This window comes from Hemibagrus wyckioides, linkage group LG12 (genome assembly GCF_019097595.1).
Source record: "Hemibagrus wyckioides isolate EC202008001 linkage group LG12, SWU_Hwy_1.0, whole genome shotgun sequence".
Lineage (NCBI taxonomy): Eukaryota > Metazoa > Chordata > Actinopteri > Siluriformes > Bagridae > Hemibagrus > Hemibagrus wyckioides.
In genome coordinates this window covers 473,550-491,049 of record NC_080721.1, presented here as the reverse complement: position 1 = coordinate 491,049, position 17,500 = coordinate 473,550, and the positions used below count along the sequence as shown (strand labels likewise).

Below are 17,500 nucleotides of genomic sequence, written 5' to 3'. Positions count from 1 at the left end.
TGTTAGTTCTCACACATTATTGGCTTCTTTTTATTTATTTACTTTATTACTTATAAGAAGGTAATAGGACAGAGTGTTGTTATGGTCGGGTCTTGATTATTCTCTTGTCATTGGTTGGTTGAGAGAGAGAGAGAGAGAGAGAGAGAGAGAGAGTGTGTAAGCAAATAGGGACAGAATGAAAAATAAAGGAAGAAGATGAAGATTTAATAGTAGGTCTCCTTCTCAACCCAACCTGTAGAACACAGACAAACAAAAAGTTTACTACATTTATAATATCACTGCACATTTTGTGTGTGTGTGTGTCTGAGTGAGTCTGAGTCTGAGTGTGTGTGTGTTTCTGTGTTTGTCTGTGTGTGTGTGTATGTGCGTGTATGTGTGTGTGTGTGGTTCATACCTCCTGGGTTTCTGCGCAAGATGAGTTTTCGAATCTCATCATAAACAAAGATTAGGAAGCTGTAAGGAAATGCACAGAACCACCAACTGGGCCTGAGGAACAGAGAGAGGGAGAGAGTAAGAGAGAATCTATTTTGCAATACTTATCTTCACCACTAGAGGGAAATAGTGACTCAGTGCATGGTGTGTGTTTCCAGAAATGATTGAAACATTTATTGTGTGTGTGTGTGTGTGTGTGTGTGAGACACTAACTTTAGTGGGTACATTCTAAGGGCCACGTCCATTCCTGGGCAGTAAGAAAGGAAGGCGGCCAAAGCTGTCTCTTCAAAAAGGCCGAAGATCAGAATCTTATTCCTGCAAAACGAGAGGAAAAAAAAAATGACGTTAAACATAAACTGTTCCTAAATAGAAATAAAAACAGTGTTAGGGTTTAAGTTAAAGTAGATGAGCAGAAATGGCACTAAAGGAGATGAAAGCAGGATGGACTGAAGGAAGAATAAAGTGAGGGAGGAGAGGAGGCACTGACTTCATGCCCTGCTGGAACACAGAGTTGCGACGGGTTTTACAGATGATGACGTCGGCCCACTGCACCACCACGATGCTCACAAAGAAAGCTGTGTGACAGGTGAACTCCACGATTTTCCTCTGCTCATAGGTCTGAGAGTGAGTGAGTGAGAGAGAGAGAGAGAGAGAGAGAGAGAGAGAAAGAGTGAGAGAGAGATAGAGACCAAGTGGTCAAAAGATAAACACTACCATCAGCCAGCACACTGGACATGAGACTCCCAATGCAAATTTTTCTACTCCAAATGTAAAGTGATAAATCGATGACTGACCCATTGCTGGCCGTAGCTGTCCTCCAGGTCGTTGTTGGAGCGATCATCCCAGTTAAGCCGAATACCCACCAGTAACGAGGGCAAGAAGCCGTTCTCAGCCATGATCACAAAGTAGGCAAAGAAACCTCCAAGAGCCTGAATCATCCCTACACAGTGCAGGTGAGAGAGAACACGAGATCAGTACAAAGTCAGCTGTTACACATAAACAGGGCTTATTAGTGTAGAGTAGTGTGGTGTAGTGTAGTGTAGTGTAGTGTAGTGTAGTGTAGTGTAGTGTAGTGTAGAGTAGTGTAGTGTAGTGTAGTGTAGTGTATAGTAGTGTAGTGTAGTGTAGTGTAGAGTACTGTAGTGTAGTGTATAGTAGTGTAGTGTAGTGTAGTGTAGTGTAGTGTAGTGTAGTGTAGTGTATAGTAGTGTAGTGTAGTGTAGAGTAGTGTAGTGTAGTGTAGTGTAGTGTAGTGTAGAGTAGTGTAGTGTAGTGTAGTGTAGTGTAGAGTAGTGTAGTGTAGTGTAGTGTAGTGTAGTGTAGTGTAGTGTAGAGTAGTGGAGTGGAGTGTAGTGTAGTGGAGTGTATAGTAGTGTAGTGTAGTGTAGTGTAGTGTATAGTAGTGTAGTGTAGTGTAGTGTAGTGTAGAGTAGTGTAGTATAGTGTAGTGTATAGTAGTGTAGTGTATAGTAGTGTAGTGTACTGTAGTGTAGTGTATAGTAGTGTAGTGTAGTGTAGTGTAGTGTATAGTAGTGTAGTGTAGTGTAGTGTAGTGTATAGTAGTGTAGTGTATAGTAGTGTAGTGTAGCGTAGTGTAGTGTATAGTAGTGTAGTGTACTGTAGTGTAGTGTATAGTAGTGTAGTGTAGAGTAGTGTAGTGTAGTGTATAGTAGTGTAGTGTAGTGTAGTGTAGTGTAGTGTATAGTAGTGTAGTGTACTGTAGTGTAGTGTAGTGTAGTGTAGAGTACTGTAGTGTAGTGTAGTGTAGTGTATAGTAGTGTAGTGTATAGTAGTGTAGTGTAGCGTAGTGTAGTGTATAGTAGTGTAGTGTACTGTAGTGTAGTGTATAGTAGTGTAGTGTAGAGTAGTGTAGTGTAGTGTATAGTAGTGTAGTGTAGTGTAGTGTAGAGTAGTGTAGTGTAGTGTAGTGTAGTGTAGTGTATAGTAGTGTAGTGTAGTGTAGTGTAGTGTAGTGTATAGTAGTGTAGTGTAGTGTAGTGTAGTGTATAGTAGTGTAGTGTAGTGTAGTGTAGTGTATAGTAGTGTAGTGTAGCGTAGTGTAGTGTATAGTGGTGTAGTGTAGTGTAGTGTATAGTAGTGTAGTGTAGTGTAGTATAGTGTATAGTAGTGTAGTGTACTGTAGTGTAGTGTATAGTAGTGTAGTGTAGTGTAGTGTAATGTATAGTAGTGTAGTGTAGTGTAGTGTATAGTAGTGTAGTGTAGTGTAGTGTAGTGTATAGTAGTGTAGTGTACTGTAGTGTAGTGTATAGTAGTGTAGTGTACTGTAGTGTAGTGTAGTGTAGAGTAGTGTAGTGTAGTGTATAGTAGTGTAGTGTAGTGTATAGTAGTGTAGTGTACTGTAGTGTAGTGTAGTGTACTGTAGTGTAGTGTAGAGTAGTGTAGTGTAGTGTAGTGTAGAGTAGTGTAGTGTAGAGTAGTGTAGTGTAGTGTAGAGTAGTGTAGTGTAGTGTACTGTAATGTAGAGTAGTGTAGTGTAGTGTATAGTAGTGTAGTGTAGTGTAGTGTAGAGTAGAGTAGTGTAGTATAGTGTAGAGTAGTGTAGTGTAGAGTAGTATAGTGTAGTGTAGTGTAGTGTATAGTAGTGTAGTGTAGTGTAGTGTATAGTAGTGTAGTGTACTGTAGTGTAGTGTAGTGTAGTGTAGTGTATAGTAGTGTAGTGTACTGTAGTGTAGTGTAGTGTAGTGTAGTGTAGTGTAGTGTATAGTAGTGTAGTGTAGTGTAGTGTAGTGTAGTGTATAGTAGTGTAGTGTACTGTAGTGTAGTGTATAGTAGTGTAGTGTAGTGTAGTGTAGTGTATAGTAGTGTAGTGTAGTGTAGTGTAGAGTACTGTAGTGTAGTGTATAGTAGTGTAGTGTAGTCTAGTGTAGTGTAGTGTAGTGTAGTGTATAGTAGTGTAGTGTAGTGTAGTGTAGTGTAGTGTAGTGTAGAGTAGTGTAGTGTAGTGTAGAGTAGTGTAGTGTAGTGTACTGTAGTGTAGAGTAGTGTAGTGTAGTGTATAGTAGTGTAGTGTAGTGTATAGTAGTGTAGTGTACTGTAGTGTAGTGTAGAGTACTGTAGTGTAGTGTAGTGTAGTGTAGTGTATAGTAGTGTAGTGTAGTGTAGTGTAGTGTAGTGTACTGTAGTGTAGAGTAGTGTAGTGTAGTGTAGTGTAGAGAAGTGTAGTGTAGTGTAGTGTATAGTAGTGTAGTGTAGTGTAGTGTAGTGTAGTGTATAGAACTGTAGTGTACTGTAGTGTACTGTAGTGTATAGTAGTGTAGTGTAGTGTAGTGTACTGTAATGTAGTGTATAGTAGTGTAGTGTACTGTAGTGTAGTGTAAAGTAGTGTAGTGTAGTGTAGTGTATAGTAGTGTATAGTAGTGTAGTGTAGTGTAGTGTAGTGTAGTGTAGTGTATAGTAGTGTAGTGTAGTGTAGTGTATAGTAGTGTAGTGTAGTGTATAGTAGTGTAGCGTAGTGTAGTGTAGTGTACTATAGTGTATAATAGTGTAGTGTAGTGTAGTGTAGTGTATAGTAGTGTAGTGTACTGTAGTGTAGTGTATAGTAGTGTAGTGTAGTGTAGTGTATAGTAGTGTAGTGTAGTGTAGTGTATAGTAGTGTAGTGTAGTGTAGTGTAGTGTATAGTAGTGTAGTGTACTGTAGTGTAGTGTATAGTAGTGTAGTGTAGTGTATAGTAGTGTATAGTAGTGTAGTGTAGTGTAGTGTAGTGTATAGTAGTGTAGTGTAGTGTAGTGTATAGTAGTGTAGTGTAGTGTATAGTAGTGTAGCGTAGTGTAGTGTAGTGTAGTGTAGTGTAGTGTATAGTAGTGTAGTGTACTGTAGTGTAGTGTATAGTAGTGTAGTGTAGCGTAGTGTAGTGTAGTGTATAGTAGTGTAGTGTACTGTAGTGTAGTGTAGTGTAGTGTAGTGTAGAGTAGTGTAGTGTAGAGTAGTGTAGTGTAGTGTAGTGTAGTGTAGTGTATAGTAGTGTAGTGTAGTGTAGTGTAGTGTATAGTAGTGTAGTGTACTGTAGTGTAGTGTATAGTAGTGTAGTGTAGCGTAGTGTAGTGTAGTGTATAGTAGTGTAGTGTACTGTAGTGTAGTGTATAGTAGTGTAGTGTAGTGTAGTGTATAGTAGTGTAGTGTATAGTAGTGTAGTGTAGTGTATAGTAGTGTAGCGTAGTGTAGTGTAGTGTAGTGTAGTGTACTGTAGTGTATAGTAGTGTAGTGTACTGTAGTGTAGTGTATAGTAGTGTAGTGTAGTGTAGAGTAGTGTAGTGTAGTGTAGTGTATAGTAGTGTAGTGTAGTGTATAGTAGTGTAGCGTAGTGCAGTGTAGTGTAAAGTAGTGTAGTGTACTGTAGTGTAGTGTATAGTAGTGTAGTGTAGTGTAGTGTAGTGTAGTGTAGTGTAGAGTAGTGTAGTGTAGAGTAGTGTAGTGTAGTGTAGTGTAGTGTAGTGTAGAGTATAGTAGTGTAGTGTAGTGTAGTGTAGTGTATAGTAGTGTAGTGTATAGTAGTGTAGTGTAGTGTATAGTAGTGTAGTGTAGAGTAGTGTAGTGTAGTGTAGTGTAGTGTAGAGTATAGTAGTGTAGTGTAGTGTAGTGTAGTGTAGTGTAGTGTATAGTAGTGTAGTGTAGTGTAGTGTAGAGTAGTGTATAGTAGTGTAGTGTAGTGTATAGTAGTGTAGTGTACTGTAGTGTAGTGTAGTGTACTGTAGTGTAGTGTAGTGTAGTGTAGTGTAGTGTAGTGTAGAGTAGTGTAGTGTAGTGTAGAGTAGTGTAGTGTAGTGTACTGTAGTGTAGAGTAGTGTAGTGTAGTGTATAGTAGTGTAGTGTAGTGTAGTGTAGAGTAGAGTAGTGTAGTATAGTGTAGAGTAGTGTAGTGTAGAGTAGTATAGTGTAGTGTAGTGTAGTGTATAGTAGTGTAGTGTAGTGTAGTGTATAGTAGTGTAGTGTACTGTAGTGTAGTGTAGTGTAGTGTAGTGTAGTTTATAGTAGTGTAGTGTACTGTAGTGTAGTGTATAGTAGTGTAGTGTAGTGTAGTGTATAGTAGTGTAGTGTAGTGTAGTGTAGTGTAGTGTATAGTAGTGTAGTGTACTGTAGTGTAGTGTATAGTAGTGTAGTGTAGTGTAGTGTAGTGTATAGTAGTGTAGTGTAGTGTAGTGTAGAGTACTGTAGTGTAGTGTATAGTAGTGTAGTGTAGTCTAGTGTAGTGTAGTGTAGTGTAGTGTATAGTAGTGTAGTGTAGTGTAGTGTAGTGTAGTGTAGTGTAGTGTAGAGTAGTGTAGTGTAGTGTAGAGTAGTGTAGTGTAGTGTACTGTAGTGTAGAGTAGTGTAGTGTAGTGTATAGTAGTGTAGTGTAGTGTATAGTAGTGTAGTGTACTGTAGTGTAGTGTAGAGTACTGTAGTGTAGTGTAGTGTAGTGTAGTGTATAGTAGTGTAGTGTAGTGTAGTGTAGTGTAGTGTAGTGTACTGTAGTGTAGAGTAGTGTAGTGTAGTGTAGTGTAGAGAAGTGTAGTGTAGTGTAGTGTATAGTAGTGTAGTGTAGTGTAGTGTAGTGTAGTGTATAGTAGTGTAGTGTACTGTAGTGTACTGTAGTGTATAGTAGTGTAGTGTAGTGTAGTGTACTGTAGTGTAGTGTATAGTAGTGTAGTGTACTGTAGTGTAGTGTAAAGTAGTGTAGTGTAGTGTAGTGTATAGTAGTGTATAGTAGTGTAGTGTAGTGTAGTGTAGTGTATAGCAGTGTAGTGTAGTGTAGTGTATAGTAGTGTAGTGTAGTGTATAGTAGTGTAGCGTAGTGTAGTGTAGTGTACTGTAGTGTATAGTAGTGTAGTGTAGTGTAGTGTAGTGTGTAGTAGTGTAGTGTACTGTAGTGTAGTGTATAGTAGTGTAGTGTAGTGTAGTGTATAGTAGTGTATAGTAGTGTAGTGTAGTGTAGTGTATAATAGTGTAGTGTAGTGTAGTGTAGTGTATAGTAGTGTAGTGTACTGTAGTGTAGTGTATAGTAGTGTAGTGTAGTGTAGTGTATAGTAGTGTATAGTAGTGTAGTGTAGTGTAGTGTATAGTAGTGTAGTGTAGTGTAGTGTATAGTAGTGTAGTGTAGTGTATAGTAGTGTAGCGTAGTGTAGTGTAGTGTAGTGTAGTGTAGTGTATAGTAGTGTAGTGTACTGTAGTGTAGTGTATAGTAGTGTAGTGTAGTGTAGTGTATAGTAGTGTAGTGTAGAGTAGTGTAGTGTAGTGTAGAGTAGTGTAGTGTAGTGTAGTGTAGTGTATAGTAGTGTAGTGTAGTGTAGTGTAGTGTATAGTAGTGTAGTGTACTGTAGTGTAGTGTATAGTAGTGTAGTGTAGTGTAGTGTATAGTAGTGTAGTGTAGCGTAGTGTAGTGTAGTGTATAGTAGTGTAGTGTACTGTAGTGTAGTGTATAGTAGTGTAGTGTAGTGTAGTGTATAGTAGTGTAGTGTAGCGTAGTGTAGTGTAGTGTATAGTAGTGTAGTGTACTGTAGTGTAGTGTATAGTAGTGTAGTGTAGCGTAGTGTAGTGTAGTGTATAGTAGTGTAGTGTACTGTAGTGTAGTGTATAGTAGTGTAGTGTAGTGTAGTGTATAGTAGTGTATAGTAGTGTATAGTAGTGTAGTGTAGCGTAGTGTAGTGTAGTGTATAGTAGTGTAGTGTACTGTAGTGTAGTGTATAGTAGTGTAGTGTAGAGTAGTGTAGTGTAGAGTAGTGTAGTGTAGTGTAGTGTACTGTAGTGTATAGTAGTGTAGTGTAGTGTAGTGTAGTGTAGTGTAGTGTAGTGTATAGTAGTGGAGTGGAGTGTAGTGTAGTGTAGTGTAGTGTATAGTAGTGTAGTGTAGTGTAGTGTAGTGTAGTGTATAGTAGTGTAGTGTAGTGTAGTGTAGTGTAGAGTAGTGTAGTATAGTGTAGTGTATAGTAGTGTAGTGTATAGTAGTGTAGTGTACTGTAGTGTAGTGTATAGTAGTGTAGTGTAGTGTAGTGTAGTGTATAGTAGTGTAGTGTAGTGTAGTGTAGTGTAGTGTAGTGTATAGTAGTGTAGTGTAGTGTAGTGTAGTGTAGTGTATAGTAGTGTAGTGTAGTGTAGTGTAGTGTAGAGTACTGTAGTGTAGTGTAGTGTAGTGTATAGTAGTGTAGTGTATAGTAGTGTAGTGTAGCGTAGTGTAGTGTATAGTAGTGTAGTGTACTGTAGTGTAGTGTATAGTAGTGTAGTGTAGAGTAGTGTAGTGTAGTGTATAGTAGTGTAGTGTAGTGTAGTGTAGTGTAGTGTATAGTAGTGTAGTGTAGAGTAGTGTAGTGTAGTGTATAGTAGTGTAGTGTAGTGTAGTGTAGTGTATAGTAGTGTAGTGTAGTGTAGTGTAGTATAGTGTAGTGTACTGTAGTGTAGTGTATAGTAGTGTAGTGTAGTTTAGTGTAGAGTAGTGTAGTGTAGTGTAGCGTAGTGTAGTGTATAGTAGTGTAGTGTACTGTAGTGTAGTGTAGTGTACTGTAGTGTAGTGAAGAGTAGTGTAGAGTAGTGTAGTGTAGTGTATAGTAGTGTAGTGTAGTGTAGTGTAGTGTAGTGTAGTGTAGAGTAGTGTAGTGTAGTGTAGTGTAGTGTAGAGTAGTGTAGTGTAGTGTAGAGTAATGTAGTGTACTGTAGTGTAGAGTAGTGTAGTGTAGTGTAGTGTATAGTAGTGTAGTGTACTGTAGTGTAGTGTACTGTAGTGTACTGTAGTGTAGTGTATAGTAGTGTAGTGTAGTGTATAGTAGTGTAGTGTAGTGTAGTGTAGTGTATAGTAGTGTAGTGTACTGTAGTGTACTGTAGTGTAGTGTATAGTAGTGTAGTGTAGTGTATAGTAGTGTAGTGTAGTGTAGTGTAGTGCAGTGTATAGTAGTGTAGTGTAGAGTAGTGTAGTGTAGTGTAGTGTAGTGTAGTGTAGTGTAGAGTACTGTAGAGTAGTGTAGTGTAGAGTAGTGTAGTGTAGTGTAGTGTAGAGTACTGTAGTGTACTGTAGTGTAGAGTAGTGTAGTGTAGTGTATAGTAGTGTAGTGTACTGTAGTGTAGTGTACTGTAGTGTACTGTAGTGTAGTGTAGTGTATAGTAGTGTAGTGTAGTGTAGTGTATAGTAGTGTAGTGTAGTGTATAGTAGTGTAGTGTAGTGTATAGTAGTGTAGTGTAGTGTAGTGCAGTGTATAGTAGTGTAGTGTAGAGTAGTGTAGTGTAGTGTAGTGTAGTGTAGTGTATAGTAGTGTAGTATAGTGTAGTGTAGAGTAGTGTAGTGTAGTGTAGTGTAGTGTAGTGTAGAGTAGTGTAGTGTAGTGTAGTGTAGTGTAGAGTAATGTAGTGTACTGTAGTGTAGAGTAGTGTAGTGTAGTGTAGTGTATAGTAGTGTAGTGTACTGTAGTGTAGTGTACTGTAGTGTAGTGTATAGTAGTGTAGTGTAGTGTATAGTAGTGTAGTGTAGTGTAGTGTAGTGTAGTGTAGAGTACTGTAGTGTACTGTAGTGTAGAGTAGTGTAGTGTAGTGTATAGTAGTGTAGTGTACTGTAGTGTAGTGTACTGTAGTGTACTGTAGTGTAGTGTAGTGTAGTGTATAGTAGTGTAGTGTAGTGTAGTGTATAGTAGTGTAGTGTAGTGTATAGTAGTGTAGTGTAGTGTATAGTAGTGTAGTGTAGTGTAGTGCAGTGTATAGTAGTGTAGTGTAGAGTAGTGTAGTGTAGTGTAGTGTAGTGTAGTGTATAGTAGTGTAGTGTAGTGTATAGTAGTGTAGTGTAGTGTAGAGTACTGTAGTGTAGTGTATAGTAGTGTAGTGTAGTGTAGTGTAGTGTAGTGTATAGTAGTGTAGTGTAGTGTAGTGTAGAGTACTGTAGTGTAGTGTATAGTAGTGTAGTGTAGTGTAGTGTAGTGTAGTGTATAGTAGTGTAGTGTACTGTAGTGTAGTGTATAGTAGTGTAGTGTAGCGTAGTGTAGTGTAGTGTATAGTAGTGTAGTGTACTGTAGTGTAGTGTATAGTAGTGTAGTGTAGTGTAGAGTAGAGTAGTGTAGTGTACTGTAGTGTAGTGTAGTGTAGTGTAGTGTATAGTAGTGTAGTGTAGTGTAGTGTAGTGTAGTGTAGTGTAGTGTATAGTAGTGTAGTGTAGTGTAGTGTAGTGTAGTGTATAGAAGTGTAGTGTAGTGTAGTGTAGTGTATAGTAGTGTAGTGTACTGTAGTGTAGTGTAGTGTAGTGTACTGTAGTGTAGTGTAGTGTAGTGTAGTGTATAGTAGTGTAGTGTAGTGTAGAGTAGTGTAGTGTATAGTAGTGTAGTGTAGTGTAGTGTAGTGTAGTGTATAGAAGTGTAGTGTAGTGTAGTGTAGTGTATAGTAGTGTAGTGTAGTGTAGTGTAGTGTAGTGTATAGTAGTGTAGTGTAGTGTAGTGTAGTGTAGTGTAGTGTATAGAAGTGTAGTGTAGTGTAGTGTAGTGTAGTGTATAGTAGTGTAGTGTAGTGTAGAGTAGAGTAGTGTAGTGTACTGTAGTGTAGTGTAGTGTAGTGTAGTGTATAGTAGTGTAGTGTAGTGTAGAGTAGTGTAGTGTATAGTAGTGTAGTGTAGTGTAGTGTAGTGTATAGAAGTGTAGTGTAGTGTAGTGTAGTGTATAGTAGTGTAGTGTACTGTAGTGTAGTGTATAGTAGTGTAGTGTAGTGTAGAGTAGTGTAGTGTATAGTAGTGTAGTGTACTGTACTGTAGTGTATAGTAGTGTAGTGTAGTGTAGTGTAGAGTAGAGTAGTGTAGTGTAGTGTAGTGTAGTGTATAGTAGTGTAGTGTAGTGTAGTGTAGTGTATAGTAGTGTAGTGTAGTGTAGTGTATAGTAGTGTAGTGTAGTGTAGTGTAGTGTAGTGTAGTGTAGTGTATAGTAGTGTAGTGTAGTGTAGTGTAGTGTATAGTAGTGTAGTGTAGTGTAGTGTATAGTAGTGTAGTGTAGTGTAGAGTACTGTAGTGTAGTGTAGTGTAGAGTAGTGTAGTGTAGTGTAGTGTAGAGTACTGTAGTGTACTGTAGTGTAGAGTAGTGTAGTGTAGTGTAGTGTATAGTAGTGTAGTGTAGTGTAGTGTATAGTAGTGTAGTGTAGTGTAGAGTACTGTAGTGTAGTGTAGAGTAGTGTAGTGTAGTGTAGTGTAGTGTATAGTAGTGTAGTGTATTGTAGTGTAGTGTATAGTAGTGTAGTGTAGTGTAGTGTATAGTAGTGTAGTGTAGTGTAGAGTACTGTAGTGTAGTGTAGAGTACTGTAGTGTACTGTAGTGTAGAGTAGTGTAGTGTAGTGTAGTGTATAGTAGTGTAGTGTAGTGTAGAGTACTGTAGTGTAGTGTAGAGTACTGTAGTGTACTGTAGTGTAGAGTAGTGTAGTGTAGTGTAGTGTATAGTAGTGTAGTGTAGTGTAGTGTAGTGTAGTGTATAGTAGTGTAGTGTAGTGTAGTGTATAGTAGTGTAGTGTAGTGTAGAGTATAGTAGTGTAGTGTAGTGTAGAGTACTGTAGTGTAGTGTAGTGTAGTGTAGAGTATAGTAGTGTAGTGTAGTGTAGTGTAGAGTAGTGTAGTGTAGTGTAGTGTAGTGTATAGTAGTGTAGTGTAGTGTAGTGTAGTGTAGTGTAGTGTAGTGTATAGTAGTGTAGTGTAGTGTAGTGTATAGTAGTGTAGTGTAGTGTAGAGTACTGTAGTGTAGTGTAGTGTAGTGTAGAGTACTGTAGTGTACTGTAGTGTAGAGTAGTGTAGTGTAGTGTAGTGTATAGTAGTGTAGTGTAGTGTAGTGTAGTGTAGTGTAGTGTAGTGTAGAGTACTGTAGTGTAGTGTAGTGTAGTGTAGTGTAGAGTACTGTAGTGTAGTGTAGAGTAGTGTAGTGTAGTGTAGTGTATAGTAGTGTAGTGTAGTGTAGTGTAGAGTAGTGTAGTGTATAGTAGTGTAATGTAGTGTAGTGTAGTGTAGTGTAGAGTAGTGTAGTGTAGTGTAGTGTGGTGTGTGAGTGTGGTACATGGTGTAGAGTAGGTGTAGTGTAGTGTAGTGTAGCAGAGTGCAGCTAGCAGTGCAGCGCAGTGCAGAGTGAAAGGCCCGAGCGAGTGCAGTGTGAGTGTATAGTGCAGCGCAACCCAGCGCAGCGCAACCGTAGCAGCGCAGTGTAGCGCATGCAGCGCAGTGAGTGTGACAGCGCAGCGCAGGACCTGCAGTGCAGCGCAGTGCAGCGCAGCGCAGGGCATAGCAGCGCAGCAACGCAGTGCAGTGCAGTAGCAGCGCAGCGCAGTAGCAGCAGTACTGTAGTGTAGTGTAGCAGAGCGCAGCGTAGCAAGAGCAGAGCGCAGCGTGCAGCGCAGCGAGCAGAGTACAGTGCAGCAGGCAACGTAGTGCATAGCAGCAGCAGCGCAGCTGCAATGAGCAGCAGTGCAGCGCATCGCAGCGCAGCAGCAGCGCAGATGACAGCAGAAAGCGCAGGTAAGCAAAGCGCAGCGACAGTGCAGCCAGAAAGTGCAGCAGCGAAGATATGCAGTGCAGCGTAATCGCAGCGCAGCTGAAAGCAGCATGTGCAGCAAATAATGTGTATAGGTGAAAACGAGCAGAGCAGACCAGTGCAGTGCAGCAGATCAGAGTGCAGTGCAGAGCAGTGCAGTGAGTGAGCATAATCAGAGCAGTAGCAGAGTGTAGTGCAGAGCAGAGTGTAGTGTAGCAGCAGAGTGTAGTGCAGCAGTGTGAACTGCAGCAGCGCAATCAGAGCAGTGCATAGTGAGGCAGAGCAGAAATGTGCAGTGAGTGCAGTAGCAGAGTATGTGAGTGCAATCAGAATCCAGAGTGCAGTGCAGTGCAGAGCTGAGGTAGTGCAGCAGTGAGTGCAGAGCATGCGAGTGCATAGTGAGCAGAGTGCAGCATACAGTGCAGTGCATAGCAGTGGCAGTGCAAAGGTAGTGCAAAGAGCGGTGTAGCAAGTAGCACCAGGCACCAGTAAAAGATCATAGTAGGCACTGTAGCAGTGCAGTGCAGTGTAGTGTAGCACCAGAGGTAGTAGAGTGTGCAGTGCATAGTATGGGAGTGCAGAGCAGTGAGCAGAGTGCACCAGACCAGCTGCAATAGCAGCAGTAGTGCAGAGCAGAGTGTAGTGTAATTGTGTAGCAAGAGTGGTGTAACGAGTAGGCAGTAGTGTACCTGTAATCAGAGTAGAGTAGTGTACTGTAGTAAGCAGTGCAGTGTAGTGCATAGTGTAGTGTATACCGAGCAGAGTGTAGTGTAGTGTGAGAAAGATTGTAGTGCAGTGGGTGAATCAGGAGGTGTAAAGAGAGTGCAGTGAGTGTAGTAGAGTGCAGTGCACTGTAGTGTAGTGTATAGTAGTGTAGTGTAGCTGTAGTGTAGTGTAGTAGTGTAGTGTAGTGTAGTGTAGTGTAGTGCACCAGCAAAGGTGTAGCAGTAGTGTAGTGTAGTAAAAAGTGACTGTAGTGTAGGCAGAGTGCAGAGTGCAGTGTAAAAAGAGTCAGTGCAGGTAGCAAAAATGTAGTGAGGAGTGTAGTAGTGTAGTGTAGTGTAGTAGCAGTGTAGTGCAGAGTAATAGAGTGCAGTAGTGTAGCGAAAGCAGAATCAGGCAGATGTGGAGAGTAGTGCACAGTGTAGTGTAGTGAGCAGCAGTGTGAGTGCAGTAACGCAGTGCACTCAGTGTGAGCAGGTAAACGTAGTGCAACGCAGTGCAGCAGAGTGTGCAGTGTGCAGTGTAGCAGTAGTGCAGTGAGTGTACTGTGCAGTGCAAGGGTGGCAGAGGAGGCAGTCAGAGCAGTGTAGTGTAAGGTAGTAGAGAGCAGAGCGGGCACCTGGTAGCATGTAGTGCAGTGTAGTAGCGCAGCATGTGAGTGTAGCAGCAGCAGCGTATAGCGCAGTGCAACTGTAGTGAGGCAGTGCAACTGAGTGCTGAGCAGCAGCGTAGCAGAGTGCAGCGCAGTGCAGTGTAGTGCAGCGTAGGTAGAGGCACCGAGTGTAGTGCAGCAGAGCAGCAGTGCAGTGCAATGCACTGTACAGAGTAGAGTGTAGTGTAGTGCAGCAGGCGCAGGTGAGGTCGTAGTGTAATGTAGTGTAGTTAGTAGCTGCACTGTTGTAGTAGCAGTAGTGTAGCCTAGCAAGAGTGTAGCGCAGTGCAACGACTGTAGTCGCAGCGCAGCGCAACGCAGCAGTTGTACGCAGCGCAGCGTAGCGTAATGCTGTAGTGCTGTAGCACTGCACTGGTAGCAGCAAAATGAGTGCAGCGCAGCGCATGAAAGTGAGCGCAAACGCTGTAGTGCAACAGAACGTAGTGTAGGCACCAGAGCAGACGCCAGGTTAATGAGAGCGCAGTGCAGCACAGATGTGTATAGCGCAGTGCAGAACGTGAGCGCAGTGCGTGTAGCGTGAGTGTAGCAGCCACGCAGCCTGGCATATAAGAGCACTGTAGGCAGCGAGCAGGTAATCAGAGTGAGTGCAGCAGCAGCCACCAGAGTGCAGCGAGTGGGGAGTAGCGCTACAGCAGACCAGTGCAGACCCAGAAGGGTAGATAGCGCAGCAGTGTAGTGCAGCGCAATCATAGCACTGTAGAGTGCAAAACCCGAGAACTGCAGTAGTGTAGTGGAGTGCAGCAGACAGAGTGCAGCGTGTAGTGCAACGTATTGCGCAGGAGCTGGCAACTGTGCAACTGAGCAGAAAACTGCATGGAGTAGTGGAGTGTAGCATGCAATGGCGTTTGCGCCAAGAGCAGTGAGCGAGCAGTGTAATCAGTAGTCAGAGCGTGTAGTGAGGTGAGTGCAGCGTAGCAGAGCGAGCAGTGCAGTGCGAGCTAGCAGCGATGTGAGGTAGTGTGAACCCAGAACAGAGCGCACTGTAGAAGTAGCAGCGCAGCAGAGCTGCAGCGCAGTGTAGTGCAGCAGAGCAGGTGTGAAAGTGTAGCGCAGCAGCAGAGAGCGTGAGCACAGCAGCGCAGCAGAGCGCAGCGCAGATATCCAGTAGGTGCAAAGGCACTTGCGCAGCGCAGCGCAGCGCAGTGTCAGAGGTCTTACGCGCAGCGCACTGTAGCTGCAGTGGTACAATCAGTGTGAGCGCAGCGCAACGCAGCAAGTGAGCGCACTGCAGCGTAGTAACGTATGGAGCCAGCGAGTGTGAGAGTAGTGAAGTGCGTAGTGTAGAGTAGTAACGTAGTGGCAGAGCTCATAGTGTAGTGAACAGGTAGGCAGCAGTAGTGCAGAGAGGGTACAGTGTAGAGATAGTGTAGTGTGGTGTAACGTAGCAGTAGTGCAGGGAAAGGTGCAGCAGTAGTGTAGTGCATGTAGTGTAGAGTAGTGTAGTGCAGTGCAGTGAATAGTGTAGTGTAGATAGTGTAGTAGAGCAACGTAGTGTAGTGCAGAAGGTGAGGTAATCAGGCAGTGTAGAGCAACTAGTACAGTAGAGGGCAGGCAGTGTAGTGTAGTGTAGTGTAGCAGAGTGTAGTGTAGCAGAGTGTAGTGGGCACTGGTAGTGTAGTGTAGTGTAGTGTAGAGTAGCAGAGTGCAGTGTAGTGTAGCAGAGCAGTGTAGTATTAAAGGCAGAAAGGTAGTGTATGAAAGCAGAGTGTAGTGCATAATCAGTGTAGTGCAGAGCGTGTAGAGAGGAGCAGGTGAGCAACGCAGTAGTAGCGAGTGTAGCAGAGGCAGTGTAGCAGACAGCACCAGAGGGAGGCATCAGCAGTGTAGCGCAGACTGTAAGAGAGTGTAGTGGTAGAGTGTTGCAGTGAGCAGGCAGAGTGTCAGCAGTGCACCGCAAACTGCAGAGTGTAGTAGTGCAGTGCAGAGTGTAGTGCACCAGAGTGGGCACTGTGACTGTAGGCACTGTGCAGTGCAGTGTAGTGCAGTAGTGCAGTGTAGTGCAGCAGCAGTGCAGAGCAGGCCACAGTGCAGTGTAATCAGAGTGTGACACTGTAGAGCGAAACTGTAGCGAGTGTGAGCAGAGTGTATAGTAGTGAGCGCAGGTAACGGTAGATAGCAGTGTAGTGCAACTAGTGCACTGTAGAGCAGAAAGTGAATCAGCAAGAGTGCATAGCGAGTAGGTAGTGTAGCTGTGCAGTGTATGTAGCACCAACTAGAGTGTAGTGCAACAGGTAGTGGGAAGAGCAGAGTGTACTGTAGTGAGTGAGTGCAATCAGAGGTGAGCAGAGCAGTAGTGTAGTGCAGTGTAGTGCAGGTAGTGTAGTAGCAGCGTGAGTGTATGTAGCAGCGCAGAGCAGCAGTGTAACGTGAAAGGCACTGACAGCAGTGCAGATAGTGCAGCGTAATCAGAAAGTGCAACGTGAGTGTAATCAGTAGCGCAGTAATGTAGTGTAGTGTAGTAGCTATAAGAGTGCATATAATGCAGGCAGTGAGCACCCATAGTGATAAGCAGAATGCAGAGTAGTGGAGTGCAGTGGAGTGCATAGCAGTGCAGTGGGCAATGTAGTAGTGTAATCAGAACAGTAGTAAGCGCATAATCAGTGCCAGCAGAGTGTGCAGTGCAATGAGTGTGTAATGCAAAGAGAGTACCGCAGTGCAGTGCAGCAGAGTGCAGAGCAGAAAGGTAGTGTAGTGAGTGTAGGTATAGAGCAGAGGTAGTATGTAGTGGCAGCAGGCAGAGTGCAGTGTAGTGCAGCAATCAGAAAGAACGTAGTGTATTGTCCCAGAGTAGAATAGCAAAATCAGCAGGTGTAGTCGAGAGTGAGCAATCAGAGCAGAGCAGATAGTGTGAGCGTAGAGCTGCAGAGTGAGTGCACCAGAGTAGCAGTGCAAGTGTAGTGTACGTGTAGTGTAGCAAGTGTAAGTATGTAAAGTGTAGTGGCAGGCAGAGCAGGGAGCTGCACCGTAGCAGTGTAGCAGAGCAGAGTGTGGCGAACAAAGTGCAGTGCACGTACGGCGCAGATATGTAGTGTAGTGCAGCAGAAAGTGTAGTGTAGGTAATGAGTGCAGTGTAAACCTAGTAGGTTGCAGGTGTGCAAGAAGTGTAGTGAAAGTGTAGTGCAACTGCACCAGAGAGTAGTGTAGCAGAGTGAGCATGTAGTGCAGCGGATGCAGAGCAGAGTGCAGGCAGACTGTAGTGCAGTGTAGCAGTGCAGTGTAGGCAGCAGTGTAGCAAGGCACTGTATAGTGTAGTGAGCAGACCATAGGCAGCAGAGTGCAGTGGAGTGTAACTGCAGAGTGAGTGTAGCGTAGCACGTAACAAGGTGCAGCAGAGTGGAGCAGCAGCAGCGCAGTGCAGTGCACAGTAGCAGAGTGCAGCAACGAGCAGCTGCAGAGTGCAGAGTGGTGCAGAGCAGCAGCAGTGTAGTAGTGTAGTGCAGTGCGTAACGTAGCAGCAAGTGTAGGCGCAGTGTACTGTAGACTCAGTGCATAGTAGTGCACTGCACCAGAGCAGTGTGAGCAGCAGCAGTGTAGTGTAGTGTAGTGGCAGCAGAGCAGTGTAGTGTAGTGTAGTGCAGAGAGTACTGTAGTGCAGTGTGCGTAGAGTGTGAGTGTAGTGTAGTAAAGAGCAGTGTAGTGTAGCAGTGCAACCCAGAGGAATAGTGTAGTGAGTGAGCCCAGGCCTAGCAAGAGTGTGTAGTGTAATCGTAGCAGTCCAGAGTGTAAAGCTGCAAGTGTAGCAGAGTGCAGTGTAGTGTAGCAGAGTGTAGGCAGCCAAAGTAAACGCAGCAGAGCGGCAGAGCAGAGGTGCAGCAGTCAGTGAGTGTAGCAGTAAACAGAGCAGTGAGCAGACAGTGCACTGTAGCAGAGGCAGAAAGTGTAGTAGTGCAGCAGAGCGTAGAGTACCGTAGTGTAGTGTAGTAGTGCAGCCAGTGAGCAGGAGTGCAGTGTAATGTAGTGTAGTGCATAGTGTAGCAGAAAGTGAATAGTGCAGTGTAGTGCAGTGTAGGCGCACTGGCAGAAAGGCAGTAGCAGTGCACTGTAGCAGCAGAATGAGTGTAGCGTAGTGAGCAGTGCCAGAGGTACCAGAATGTAGAAGGTAGGCCTAGTGTAGTGCAGAGAGCTGCAACCAGAGTAGTGTAGCAGTGTAGCAGAGGAGTGTAGAGCAGTACTGTGAGCAACGAGTGTAGGCAAGGCGTACTGGTAATCAGT

The 17,500-nt window shown here is 43.1% G+C and overlaps 1 protein-coding gene across 1 annotated transcript in view; it reads right to left on the bottom strand.

The window, feature by feature from the left end:
* The window catches only part of LOC131362534 (sodium/potassium-transporting ATPase subunit alpha-3), a 107,995-nt gene that overhangs the window by 788 nt on the left and 89,707 nt on the right, over positions 1–17,500 (bottom strand). Inside the window, exons 17-21 of the mRNA XM_058404576.1 lie at positions 1,227–1,372; positions 920–1,050; positions 646–747; positions 395–486; positions 1–232 (exon numbers count right to left, since the gene is read on the bottom strand). The exon at positions 1–232 is cut by the window's left edge and continues 788 nt beyond it. Of these exons, the coding sequence (XP_058260559.1) occupies positions 204–232; positions 395–486; positions 646–747; positions 920–1,050; positions 1,227–1,372 (500 nt within the window). The 3' untranslated portion in view covers positions 1–203. The remainder of the gene's footprint in view (positions 233–394; positions 487–645; positions 748–919; positions 1,051–1,226; positions 1,373–17,500) is intronic.